The 12,549-nt window shown below is 55.6% G+C and overlaps 1 protein-coding gene across 1 annotated transcript in view; it reads left to right on the top strand.

The window, feature by feature from the left end:
- Positions 1-1,376: 1,376 nt before the first annotated feature.
- IL17RA (interleukin 17 receptor A) overlaps positions 1,377-12,549 on the top strand; it is a 19,895-nt gene continuing 8,722 nt past the window's right edge. The window contains exons 1-7 of the mRNA XM_012732596.1: positions 1,377-1,613; positions 7,143-7,167; positions 7,836-7,982; positions 8,576-8,691; positions 10,230-10,356; positions 11,839-11,886; positions 11,996-12,159. Of these exons, the coding sequence (XP_012588050.1) occupies positions 1,476-1,613; positions 7,143-7,167; positions 7,836-7,982; positions 8,576-8,691; positions 10,230-10,356; positions 11,839-11,886; positions 11,996-12,159 (765 nt within the window). The 5' untranslated portion in view covers positions 1,377-1,475. The remainder of the gene's footprint in view (positions 1,614-7,142; positions 7,168-7,835; positions 7,983-8,575; positions 8,692-10,229; positions 10,357-11,838; positions 11,887-11,995; positions 12,160-12,549) is intronic.

Here is a 12,549-nt window from a genome sequence, read left to right as displayed (position 1 = left end):
TGGGACAGGGATCCAGGAAAGGCAGACGGCGGTCTAGGATGAAGAGGATTAAAAGTGCCATTTTCAGGCCCCTCCCTGGTGGCACATGGGGTTAAAGCACAGCAGTAAGAAGCTAAAGCCATTTCAGTATGAGTTGGATACCTGCCCTGGAGGTGACCACATGGCGCGGCAGACCTCTCCTGAGGTACCTACTGCTCCCCTCAAGCAGTGTACTTTGCTGATCTGCCTGTTCTGTCTTTGATGAATCCTCTCACCCCCCCCTGAACCTCTTGCCTGTACCCCAGTTCTGTATGTATAAATAGATAAATCTTAAAGAAAAAAAAAAAGACTGGAGTCCTCCCTGGTGGCGCAGGGGGTTAAAGCAGTAAGAAGCTAAAGCCACTTCCCCATGAGTTCGATCCCCGCCTGCCCCGGAGGTGACCACATGGCGCGGCAGACCTCTCCTGGCCCGCCCGTTGCTCCCCTCAGCAGTGTACTTCCTCGATCTGCCTGTTCTGCTCCCCACTCTGTCTCTGGTGAAGCCTTGCACAGCCCCTGGGCCCCAGTTCTGTATGCAAAATAAATGAAATATTAAAAAAAAAAAGTGCCGTTTTCAAAGGCATGTGTCAGGAGCGTGTAGGGTGAAACAGGGGGGGTTTGCGAGTGGCAGGACCCAGGAGAGGAAAAAGCCGCGTGGCCGTCAGCACGTGTTCCAAGGATGAGCAGCCAGAACGGAAGATGAATCCGCTGCGGCTCCTTCATGACAGCAGCGTGGACTTTCCCAGGTCTCTTGGGAAATGCGGCAGCCTTGCCGGCTGTGGGGAAACCGAATGGTACACGATCACGTGACTGCCCCCCAGGATTTCAGTCTCCAGACATGTAGGAAACAGCTGCTCCCACTTTCTCACCCCAACACAGACATGCAACGGAGCCCCAATGTCCTAGTTCAAGAAAGAAAGATAAACTGGGGAAAGCAAAGGGGGGGGGTGTGAAATTGGGGGGGAGGAGGGAGGGTTGGGGGGAGGGAAGAGGGAAGAGAGAACCACACGGAGTGAAAAGTGGGGACTGGCTGAAAAGAGACCGAGCCCAGAAAACGGACTCCAGTCTGAGGTGTGACGCGAAAAAGAAAAGTTGGAACAGGGGCGTCTGGGAGCAAAAGGAATAACACCAAGTGGCAGGGGTTGGCCGTCGGGGAGGGATGACACTTGCCAGCTGACAGCTCAGCCCTGGGCCTCGCGCGGGCGGGGTCAGAGTCCGGGCGCCGGGCGCGGGCAGCGCGGGGTGCGGCGCGCACCTGGGACGCCCCGGGAGGAGGCCCCGAGCGAGGCCGCGTCCCAGGCAAAGCCCGCCCCTCTGGCCCGCCTCCCGGGGCTCGGCTGGAAGCCGGAAGCCGGCGAAGGAGTCGGACTGGGGACTGTCAGCCAGGGAAAGCCCCGGGGCGTTCCCCCGCTGCGCCCCCAGACCCCCGCCGCGACCGTCCTGGGAGGCGCCAGACCATGGGGGCTCCGTGCCGCGGGCCGCCAGCCTCCCCCGGGTCCCGGCTCGTCCTGCTGCTGGTGCTGCTCCGGGAGCTGACCGCGGTCCGCGCCTCCCTGTGGCTCTTGGACCACCCGACGCCCGAATGCTCCCAGCCGGTGAGACCCCGACGTGCCTGGGTTGCCGCGGGCGCCCCGAGGACGCCGCGGGGACCCGGGCTGGGCCGGGGGCGGGAGCGGGAGCGGATCCCCGGGGATCAGAGGTCCCGCACCGGGCAAGTTGGGGGCCTCAGAGAGTCCGAGGCTTGGGCGTGAAGAGCCGGCGCTCTGGGCAGGACTCCCGGAGCGCTGGGAGCTGCGTTGTGAGCCCCGGGAAGAGGGAGTCGGCGGAAAAGATCGCGGGGAGCGTGTTGCACAACCTGAACGGGCGGGCGGCCTGGACGGAGGCGGGGCAGCGCTCCTTGGAAACCTGGGGTGTAGGGTAGGAGACTTCGGAAGAGCCTCGACCGCGGCCGGAGCTCTGGAGGCTGATCTAGACCCCAGAAACTTCCCCTGAAAGGACCCACCCCCCATCCCCGCAACCATTCACAGCAGCCTGGCTGGAGGGCATTTGTGAGAAATTGGGGAGCCGGCTATCAGCCCCCGTCCCCGCCACCCCCTTCTGCCTCCAGCCGCCCCCGAGGTTGTTGAGCAGCTGTGCTCCTGGGTGGGGGCCGCCTGCAGACCGAGGGGCTGGAGCAGTGTGCGGCCTATAATTAATTCCCCAGGGACAGTTGCGTACTGTCCAGCAGCTCAGTGACACCGGGGTGGGTGTGGGGTCAAAGCCTGGGCAGAAGCAAAACCTCAGCCCCCCCTACCCCCCCCCCACACACACACACACACTCCCCCACCAACCCTCTGGGACAGGGATAACCGCTGTTTTGTTAAGAGTCCGGTGGAGTCCTACCGAGCTGTGCCCACAGGAAGTGACACTCCCAACCGTCCCCTCTGGCCTGTGGAGGGCTATCTCGGAGGGGAGAAAGGAAGGAACAGCAAAAAGGACCTCCCTTGCAAGCTCCCCTCCTCCTTCCCAGATTCTCTGGCTTCCTCTGACACACACACACCACGGCCACCCCCCCACACACACACCTAAAGAATACTGTTCAGCATCTGAGTCAGAGGGTATGGGACTACCTAAGCAGAGAGCTGTTTCTATCGAGTTTTGTGACAGATTTACCAAAAGAGGGTGGAGGGTGAGTGACTAGCAGAATTGTTTTCTTCTGTGAGTGGTGTTGGGAAATGCCCAGATTCCCCCTGGGGACACGTGCTCACAGCCTTCCTGCAAACTTGGCCTGGAAGTAGCTTCCCATGAGAAGACGCTGCTCATTTTTCTGATAGCCGTATCCAGCTGTCTACAGAATACCAGGGGCTGTTGGTAGGAGCTGAAACCCTAGAGGTTAAACTCCTGAGACCCTGGTGTCCAGAGGCTTAAATCATGTAGGGGGCTGGAGGGTGGGGGAAGTGCCCAGAAAGCTTGTGAGAACCTCAAAGACAGAGGTGGGCGGAGCATTCCAGGGGGCCTAAGGGCTGAGGCCTTGCAGGGCAGCAGCGATGTGTGTCTAGAGTGGAGTGTCTGGCAGGAAAGTGAGAAAAGAATCTAAAAGGAAGGCAGAGTGCCACTGTGGCGGGGAAGCTGGCCTGAAAGTTTTTGACTTCAGTTTCCCAGTGGGAAAGAGCGGAGAAATCAGGGCGGGGGCGTGTGTGGCTCCGGGGAGCTGGCGGGTCTGCCCTGGCCTGCTTTCCCACAAGCTTCCTTCTCCCTTGTCTGTGGACGCCTCAGCCCCATGGACCAGCAGCTTCCCTGCTTCATTGACTTGTTCCTTTAACAGAAGCCACACCCTCAAATTTCCCTCCCTTCACTGGCATTTTAGCAAGTGCAGGACACCTGCAGGCCCTGGCTTCCTATCCTGCCTTCACCATTCAGGATCTGCAGGCTTGTGCATGGAGGCTGCCTGTAGGTTCCCACAGTGAAAAGGGGAGAGCCCTCCACGGCGAACCTGTAGCACTCTCCAGACTGAATGTCTCCCCAGAGACCCACTGGAGTCATTCTCGCTGACTCTAGGCCAGAGAAGCGCCTGCCGCCTGCAGTCCTGCCCCGCTCTGTGCCCGGTGCTGTAAGCTCCGGTTGCTGGGCTCAATAGATCCACGGAATGAAGACGGAAGGAGAGACTGAGTGTTTGAAGGAGTGGGAAGCAATTGCTCAGAACATGGCTGCAAAGCAATGACCGACTGACTCCAGGCATAGCACTGTGGCTGCCTGCTTGGTTTAGCAGCTCAAACCCTGGGTGACCCAGTTGCCAGCAGAAATCAATAGTGGAGAAACTGTACGGTAGTTGCACTTCCCCGTCCAGACTTCCGCTTGGCCTTCCCCTGCCTGCCAGGCTTTCCCGGCTCTGTGGAGACTGCCAGAACGCTGGAGCCGGCCGCAAAGGCGGCGTGAGTGTGAGCACACTGTTTTCTAGCCAGGATATGTCTTATGTTACCCACTCTTTCTCCTCTGTGCTCTTGTGGTTTTGACTTGTGGTAGGCAACCTGTTTGGTGTGACCCTTATCTTCTAGTTGCTAGAGGCTGTTTTCAGCAGCACCGGTTTTAGAGTTAAGCTTGCCTGGCACCGCATTTGGGCAGGCAGGGTGGGGTCACCCTGCGTCACAGAACCCACAAGGTTAACGAACTCCGTGGTCACGAGCCCAAGCCCTCGTCCCCTCTGCCCACTGCTCCTGTCAGGCTAGGCTTCCCTCTGGAGGCTGCGTAACACCGAATAGCATCCACCAGCCGGGAGCCCCAGCTTCTCCCTCAGCCGGGCTCAGCTGTCCACCTGTAGGCTGCTCACCCCCTCCCCCTTTCAGCCCCTGCACCATGCTATCCCAGGGCACCTGAGACCGGTAAGACCTGACACCTGCCAGCCCTCCTCTTCCCTCTCATCTCCTACTACCATGCTCAAATTTCTATTCCTCCATTCCTCTTTATACTTCCTCTTATTTTTTTAAAGAACTGGGGTACAGGCTAGAGGTGTGGGGAGATGAGAGGACTCGCCAGAGACAGAGTGGGGAGCAGGCAGATCTACTGAAGTGCACTGCTGAGGGGAGCAGCAGGTGAGACAGGAGGGGTCTGCTGCGCCATGTGGGTCACCTCCCTGGCCAGGGGTCAACCTCAGGCCTTAGTGGTGATAGTGCTGAGACTTAACTCCTAGAGGCCTTAGAAAGAAAATTCTTCTGTATGATGATTATCAAAAACCTAGACCAGCAGCAATACTAAATGCCAAGCTAGTTCCATCAACCGCAGGAATTAGGAGATGGCACCTAAGTCATATTGATCACCTGGTTGCATCTTCTTGCATCATCTTGCAATGGCTTTGAGTACCTACCAGTGCCAACAGGGAGTTACCCCAACAGGTGTCTGTTTGCCCTTTCTGGAGGAGTGCCCTCCCCCCACCTCAAGGACACCATGTTCCAGTCCTAGAGGTGTTAAGTAGGAGGAAAAATGTGCAGTTCCTGGGAATTAAGCTCCTGCCCTTTCAGGACCGGAAGTGACACGTGTGTAGGGGACAGACACAGCTGGGTGGGTTTAGTTGTGAACACTTGGCACACCTGGCAGAGCTGTGAGGCCTCAGCACCAGGAGCGGGACGGGAGACGGAAGGCCTAGACCCAAGAGCTTACGCACTGATGTCTAGAGAGGTCGCTGTGTGAGCAGCTCACAGGGCACTGATCGCGGGGCGAGCTTAAGGACATTACCCTGCCCGAGCCCTGGTGACGCCTCTGCTGCTGGAGACGATGCAGCTGCCGGCCACACTGTCCTGTCACACACAATTACCAAGCCGCTCCATCGTCCTCAAAATTGCATTCTGGCCAGCTTCAACCTCCGACTTTCTGCCCTCTCTCCCTCTGGTCCTCCCCTAGCCCCAGACCCCGGGATGTGCTGATTCCATCTTTCCAGGTATGACAACTGGAGGCCTTTTTTAAAATGATTTTACAGCCCATATAAACTTTATTTTTTTATTATTCTATTTTTTGAGATTTATTTATTTATGCACAAGGAACTGGGGTGCAGACCAGAGATGTGAGTAGGGAGAGAAGGAGACAGAGTGGGGAGCAGAACAAGCAGATTGACTGAGATACACTGCTGAGGGGAGCGGAGGGCAGACAGGAGGGTCTGCTGCACCATGTGGGTCACCCACCTGGCCGGGGATCAAACTCGCGCCAAAGCGGCTGCTGATAGCTTCCCAGTGCTGCCTTCAACCCATTGCGCCACCAGGAGGGAGGGCCCTATCCCTTTTTTTTTTTTTTTCCTTATAAGGTTTGCTTTCCTTTCTCAGGCGTAGTCCCTATTGAGTTCCCACCACCAATTCACCAAGCACCATCAGCAAAGTCCCTTCTGCTCTTCCCGCCCTTGTTTTGACCTCTTCTTCCCTCTCCCCTGCAAAATGTCTCTGGCTTATAGTTCTCTGTTTATTTTTGTTTTGTTGTTGTTGTTATTTTTTCCCTTGATCCCCATATATTCCTCCCATAAATTAACCCATCCGGTATTTTTCTTTTTCCTTCTGACTTATTTCCCTGAGCACAGTCCCTTCAAGCTCCATCCATGTTGCTGTGAACGGCATGCGCTTATCTTTTTGATCACTGAGTAATATTCCATTGTGTATATATGCCATGTCTTCTTGATCTGACAACTAGAGACAGTTGAGTCTGAGTTCCACCTGGGCCCTTACCCTTAACCTCCTGTCAAATCTGAGTACATATAATGTAATATTGGCTTCTATTAATGGAGCACCTATCTATGCCAACCTCAAAGAAGTGGCCCCAGAAATTAAAGAGCAACCATAACATTCTGGAACTGGATACATATTAGCAGGCTCTACAGTGAACACAATTCCTCACATTGATGCTCTTAGGGCTCCCAGTGAGACATTTAAGAGAGCCCAAGTGTTGTATTACTTCATTTAGTTGTATAGTTAATACATGAACATGAATCCATTCTCATTCTTTACCATCTTGTGTATAATCTGGATGTGTTAAAAGTGAAAGTCTCTTTACATGCCCATCACCTCCACTCTCTTCCCTAAGATTTTTATTTACATTTGTATCATTGAATTCTCCACAACAATGTAATATTTGTGCTTCCATTTCCTCATCTGTAAAATAGGAGTAAGGAGATTACCCAAGTATGTCATGAGGATGAGTGAGATTCTCTCTATAAATCACCCAGGGAGCTTGTAAGGCCTGAGTGAGTTTTCTGTAACAGGGACTGTATTTCCACTCCCCCAGGGCTGCCTTGTTATCCAGACTAAAGGGGTGGGGGGAGTCTGGAGAGATTTAGAGATTTATTTAGACTTAGAGATTTTCACCGTCGTGCCCGAGAGAACCTCTCAATGTCTTTGAAGGGCGGGAAGCTCCATCTCATAACACTCACAAGATAATCCAGGTCTATTTTGCCCTCCACTGTGTCACTCCTCATCCAGGTCATCCTCAGTTAGGCAAGATGAGAAAAGTGAGAGAAGACCCCCCCCCAACCCCACCCAAGAATAGTCCCCAAAGTGAGAAAGGGAGCCTGTGTTTATTTCATTCTTGAGAATGAGCCAGCAGACGGTGCCGGGGCCTGACTGGTGAACTCAGTCCTTTCCCAGCTGTGATTGCCTCCTCCTTCCTTCCAGGGGCTGAACTGCACCATCGAGAATAGTAAGTCCTCTTTTTCTGTTCTTGTTGCTTTGCTGATAAAGTGCTCACCTCGTGCTGATCTCCGAGAGAAGCGCTGCCAGTCTGCTTCTGGTTCGGACTGGGGTTCCATGCTGCAGGGAGGGTGGGGCCACATGGGGGTGTGCACCTGCACTTCCTTTGGAGACAACTTCTGCCCCACGCAGGAAGGAAGGGCTAACATTGCCTTTGACCTTGAAGTCTGCTCTGGGGTCCTGCCTCATGGGTCACTTGATTTGCCAGAGCTTGTCACTGCAGTGAGACACAGCGGTGTGCACATTTTGCTTTGTGTTTTAAGTCGAGAAAGAGGCGTATATTTAAGCTCAAGGGGACCCCTGGCCTACAAAAACAAAGTGACTGTCATCACTGCCCTCTGTCTCCTGTGCCCCGTTTCCAAGGGGCACATTTGACTGCCTCTCAAAAACACAGTGTGTGTTTTGTTTTGTCTCCTAAAATGCTCTTTAGACCCCAGACAAGCACTGAAAAAGAGGGAGCAGACCAGTGAAGCTGGGATTCCGGCCGAGGTCGTGAGCCCCTGCCTATTCAGGGTCCAGGTCCTCGACCCACTGCTGGGCCAGGCTGCAGTGCCCACAGCTTCTTCAGTGTCTTGCAGACCATGGGAGCTTCTGATTGCTGCTTTTCCTGGCCTCCAGGTACCTGCCTGGATGACAGCTGGATCCGCCCTCAAAATCTGACCCCTTCGTCCCCCAAGGACGTCCAGACCCAGCTGCATTTTATTCACACCCAGCATGGAGACCTCCTCCCTGTGGTTCACATCAACTGGACCCTGAAGACAGATGGTGAGTGGGTGCATTGGCTGGACCCCCTCCAGGAGAACCTCAGGAGAGCCATCGGCTCTCCCAGCAGCCTGAGCTGGGCTCCCAGAGTTATGCTCAAACATGAAGGCCTAAGTCTATTTGTACTCCCATACCAGAAAAAAAAAAGGCAATGCACTGGCTTTTCCTTTCAGAGCTGGCCCCTAAGCCAACATCTCCCAAACCGCTTCAGAGATAGAGTTGTATCACAGAACAAGGAAAAAAATGGGGTGAACAAGAGCCACCTCTGGATTTGTGGATGGGGCCTGGGGGAAGTTCTCTTTGAGGGTCCCAACTCCCCGTGACCATTGGGCCTGGCCGCCTGTGACCCACACCCCACTGCCAGCGCCTTTGCCACAAATTTGCAAAGCCCTTGCTGCTGGGCCAGTATAAAGTGTCCCTGCTCTGGATGCGTCTGCAAGGCAGCAGGCCACCTCAGGCGCTAGCGCGAAGTCCAGGAAGGGGAGGACTGGGTCAGATTTTCATCTAAGACTAAGCAAGCGTGACCCGGGGAGGGACATGCCAGCAGCTTGTCTTGATCTGTATCTGTCTGCTCCTCTCCTCCCTCCGTCCTCCAGCCAGCATCCTGTTCCTGAGGGGTGCAGAGGTGTCTATCCTGCAGCAGGACACCAACGAGCTCTTATGTGTCAAGTTCAAGTTTCTGTCCAAACTGGAGCATCGGTTTGGTCAGCGGGTAAGCATCAGCTCCAGATGAGTGTGTTCCTCTGAGGATCGTGGCGGGAGGAACATACTTTGGTGAGCTTCCCTGATATGCCCACCGTGCTCTTTCTTCCAACCCTGCGGAGCTGTTCCTTCCGGAGGAAGATGCATGGGAAGATGACTGCCAGAGCCCTTGTTCTCAAGGTGCGGCCCTGGGACCTGCAACACCAGCATGTCCCCAGAGGGTCCATGCTAGACCCCCTGAATCTGAAGCTGTGGGTGGCTGGTGTTTACAGGCTGACCCTGTGCTTCTGATGCAGGCTGCACTTTGAAACCTGCTCATTTTTTTTAAAGATGTATTTGTTTATGCACACAAGAACTGGATACAGGCCAGAGTTATGGGAGATTGAGAGGATGCTCCAGAGACAGAGTGGGGAGCAGGAGAGGCAGATGGACTGAAACACACTGCTGAGGGGATCAGCGGGCGGGTCAGGAGAGGTCTGCTGTGCCATGGGGGTCACCTCCCTGAGCGGGGATCAAACTGTGCTGCAGTGGCTGCAGACAGCTTCACAGTGCTGTGCTTTGACCCCATGTGCCACCGGGGAGGCCCGAAAACTGCTGGTAAGATTCCCCGTGAACCCAAGGCGCAAAGGTAATGGTTTAATTAGGCCGGTTACACTGGCTGCTCCATGAATGGGGAGGACCTGGTGCCTGGAGCCACTCAGGAGCAAGGGACCCCCCTTCCTCTGCGGGGGAGACTAGAATGGGTGTCGGAGGCCAAGTGTCATCTGCACAGATGCTGTTATTTTGGCAGCAGGGGCGTCTGCAGGCCCAGGGTGAGTGGGGTCTCCTCAGCCACCCTCTGCACTTGTGCACTCCAGAATTCCTGAGGTCCTGGAGGGGCCCTGGTGGCGCAGCAGGTTAAAGCTTCAGCACTATGAAGCCATCACAGCCACTGCAGCACGAGTTCAATCTCCACCCCGGAGGTGACCACATGGTCCAGCAGACCTCTCCTGACCCACCCCCTGCTCCCCTCAGCAGTGTACTTCATCGGTCTGCCTGTTCTGCTCCCCACTCTGTCTCTGGTGAAGCCTCTCACTGCCCTGCACCTCTGGCCTGTACCCCAGTTCTGTATGCACAAATAAATAAATCTTTAAAAAAAAAAAAGAGCGAGATCTCCTGAGCTCACTTTTAAGGAGGAAGAGTTGCATTTAATGATAGTCTTTCGCCTCGTCCGCCAGCGCTCGTGGTGACCCCGCGTACTCTGACTGGCACCCTGCGGCATTACCCTGAGCTGGGCAGTGGAGGCCTGGTCTGGCTCCCCAGACCCCCACGCTTGTGGTACGGCTCGCCATTCACGAGGCCGGACCTAGGTTTTATAAAATAGGCAGAAAAGATGGGAGGAAATGAGAAACCAAGATGCCAGTGCCTCCAGCCTTGGCTTTGGCTCTGATTGTGGCTTTCGTATTGTTGACTGGTCTTTTGGGGGCTGGCAGGGGAGGGCTCTTTGCACCCCGATGGGTGAGAGATCCGTGTGTGACCTCTGCAAACCCCTCCCTCCCTTCTCTTTAGTGGCATTTTAACTTCAGCCACTTTGTGGTGGAACCTGGCCAGCAGTATGAGGTGACCGTCCACCACCTACCCCAGCCTGCCCCTGGCGGGGACCCAAACCATGTGTCCCGGAGCTTCCTCGTGCCTGGTAAGAGCGCCCTCCTGGCCAGGGCCCCCCTCACCACCTGTTCTCACACCCCCTCCCTGCGCCATCCCCCACGGCAACGTCGCTTCCTCTGCCGCTCACTGTCCTGCCTTCGGGGACCACCCGGTTATCTTCTAAAGCACCGTTTGACGTGTGCGCACCTCCTGTCTGCCCCCACAACCGCAGGCACAACCTTCATGACCCGTGTTGGAAGCCAGCCCCTCAGAGCCCAGCCCCACCTTGAGTACCGGGTCTGCGCTTCACACCCATTCACGCAGTCTTCAGAAGCTCCCGACACCCTGCACGTAGTGGGAGTCCAGAAGTCCTTGTCAAGGGTGGTGCGGGCCTTCTTCCTCTCTGGAGTCCCCCACCTCTATGCATGCACACGTATACAGCCTGCTATCCTGCTTAAAATAACGCCACTCCGGGACATTACGTGGTCATGATGTAATTGTGAGATTGCATTATGCTGGCTTTTGTCTTCACGGGTCTCTCCTACTGGAATGTACTCTCGGGAAGGTGGGGACTTTGTCTGTTCTCTGCTGTGTTTCCAGTGCTTAGCACAGGACCTGGAACATACCGGAAACATTAGTCAAATGAGTGCTTGGTCAGTCCCCAGACAATGTGTGTCTGTCATGTGTCTCCTTAGACCAGAGTCCAAGCAATTCAAGGACGGATAGTGGGGGGGATCAAGAAGTTAAATATGGAGGCAGGTGGTTCTCAGGGGCCTGAGTCCTCATCCAGTTACCTGGGATATTGTTAGAAATGAAAGTGTTCAGGACCCTTCCTCATGAGGCAACAGGTTAGAACACAGCACCGTGAAGCTGTCTGCTGTCACCGCAGCATGAGTTCGATCCCCAGCCAGAGAGCTGACCCACACAGCGCAGCAGACCTCTCCTGACCCACCACTGCTCCCCTCAGCAGTGTATTTTAGTAGATCCCACCTGTTCTGCTCCCCACTCTGTCTCTGGTGAATCCTCTCACCCCTGCATCTCTGGCCTGCCCCCCCAGTTCTTATGTGCATAAATAAATAAAAATCTTTTTTAAGAAAAAAATGCAAGCTTTCAGAACCCACCCCGACCCACTGGCTCCAGAGTGAATGACTGATGATGTACTCAGAAGTTCGAGAAACACAGCCCTGAAGAACTAAGCGCTTCCCCCCTGTATACAGGCAGAGACACTGGGGAGGAAGTTGCAGGCGGCCCACAGGGGCCTGAGCAGGCGAGGACTCCTTGGCTGCCCAAAGCAACCTTGAATCCGGAAGGTTCCCTGAGAGAGGGGGAAGGAGACCCCCTCAGGTCAGCCCATAATTCTCTGGAACCTCTGGCCAGTGGCCACAGTCCCGGCCTGGGGCTGACTCTGAAGGAGCCTTGTTTGAACAATCTCCCAAAAAGGAGAAGGTTCTCAGGAGTCAGGTGTCAGGAGACAGAGGCGCAAGCTTTCTAAGGCAAAGACTTCACAGTTCGCTCTATTCTGGGTTGCCAGGCTGCAGGGACCCCCGGATGAAGATAACCACGCCGTGTGTGAACTCAGGTAACCGCGCTGGTGGCCTGGGACCTCGGCTCAGAGCCCGCGTGGGCGCTGGCGCTCACATGCACACGTGTCCTCTCCCCAACCCGCCCTGCGCCCGTGCCCTGGGCAGGCAGCCTGTGGGATCCCGACATCGCCGTGGAGACTGGAGAGGCCCGGCAGCTGCGGGTGAGCTTCACCCTCTGGGAGGAACCCACCCGCTACCAGGTCCTGCTGAGCAGCTTCCCAGACAAGGAGCCCGAAAGCTGCTTCACACAAATCCTGCAGGTGCCCGAGGTAACTCTGCCACTCTCCCAGCCCCGAAGCATAGCCGGAAGCACCAGCTTGGCTCCCTCCGCCTTTGTCTGCAGCCCTGGCTCAGCGGTCAGCACCGCGCTCCAGCGCACTGACCCCGTCTGCCGCCGCTCCCGCTCCGGGTGTGGGCAGACAAATGATTGGGCAGTTACTGCCCCTTTTGGATCTTCGAGTTGATGGTGACATAGTGTCCACCCCGCCCACCCAGTCCTTTCGTGTTCTTCCTGCCTCATGTCTATCCTCTCCATTCTCTTTTGTTTCGCCTTATTCCACTTATGCGAAAAAGATTTTGCGGATTTAAAAGGGTGGAGGGGCCTCCCTGGTGGCGCGAGGGGTTAAAATGCAGCGCTGCAAGCTGACCGCAGCCACTTC

The sequence above is a fragment of the Condylura cristata genome, unplaced genomic scaffold (genome assembly GCF_000260355.1).
Source record: "Condylura cristata isolate star-nosed mole 26May11 unplaced genomic scaffold, ConCri1.0 scaffold00034, whole genome shotgun sequence".
Classification (NCBI taxonomy): domain Eukaryota; kingdom Metazoa; phylum Chordata; class Mammalia; order Eulipotyphla; family Talpidae; genus Condylura; species Condylura cristata.
Note: the sequence above shows the minus strand (reverse complement) of the source record. Positions and strands in the feature narration are given on the sequence as shown.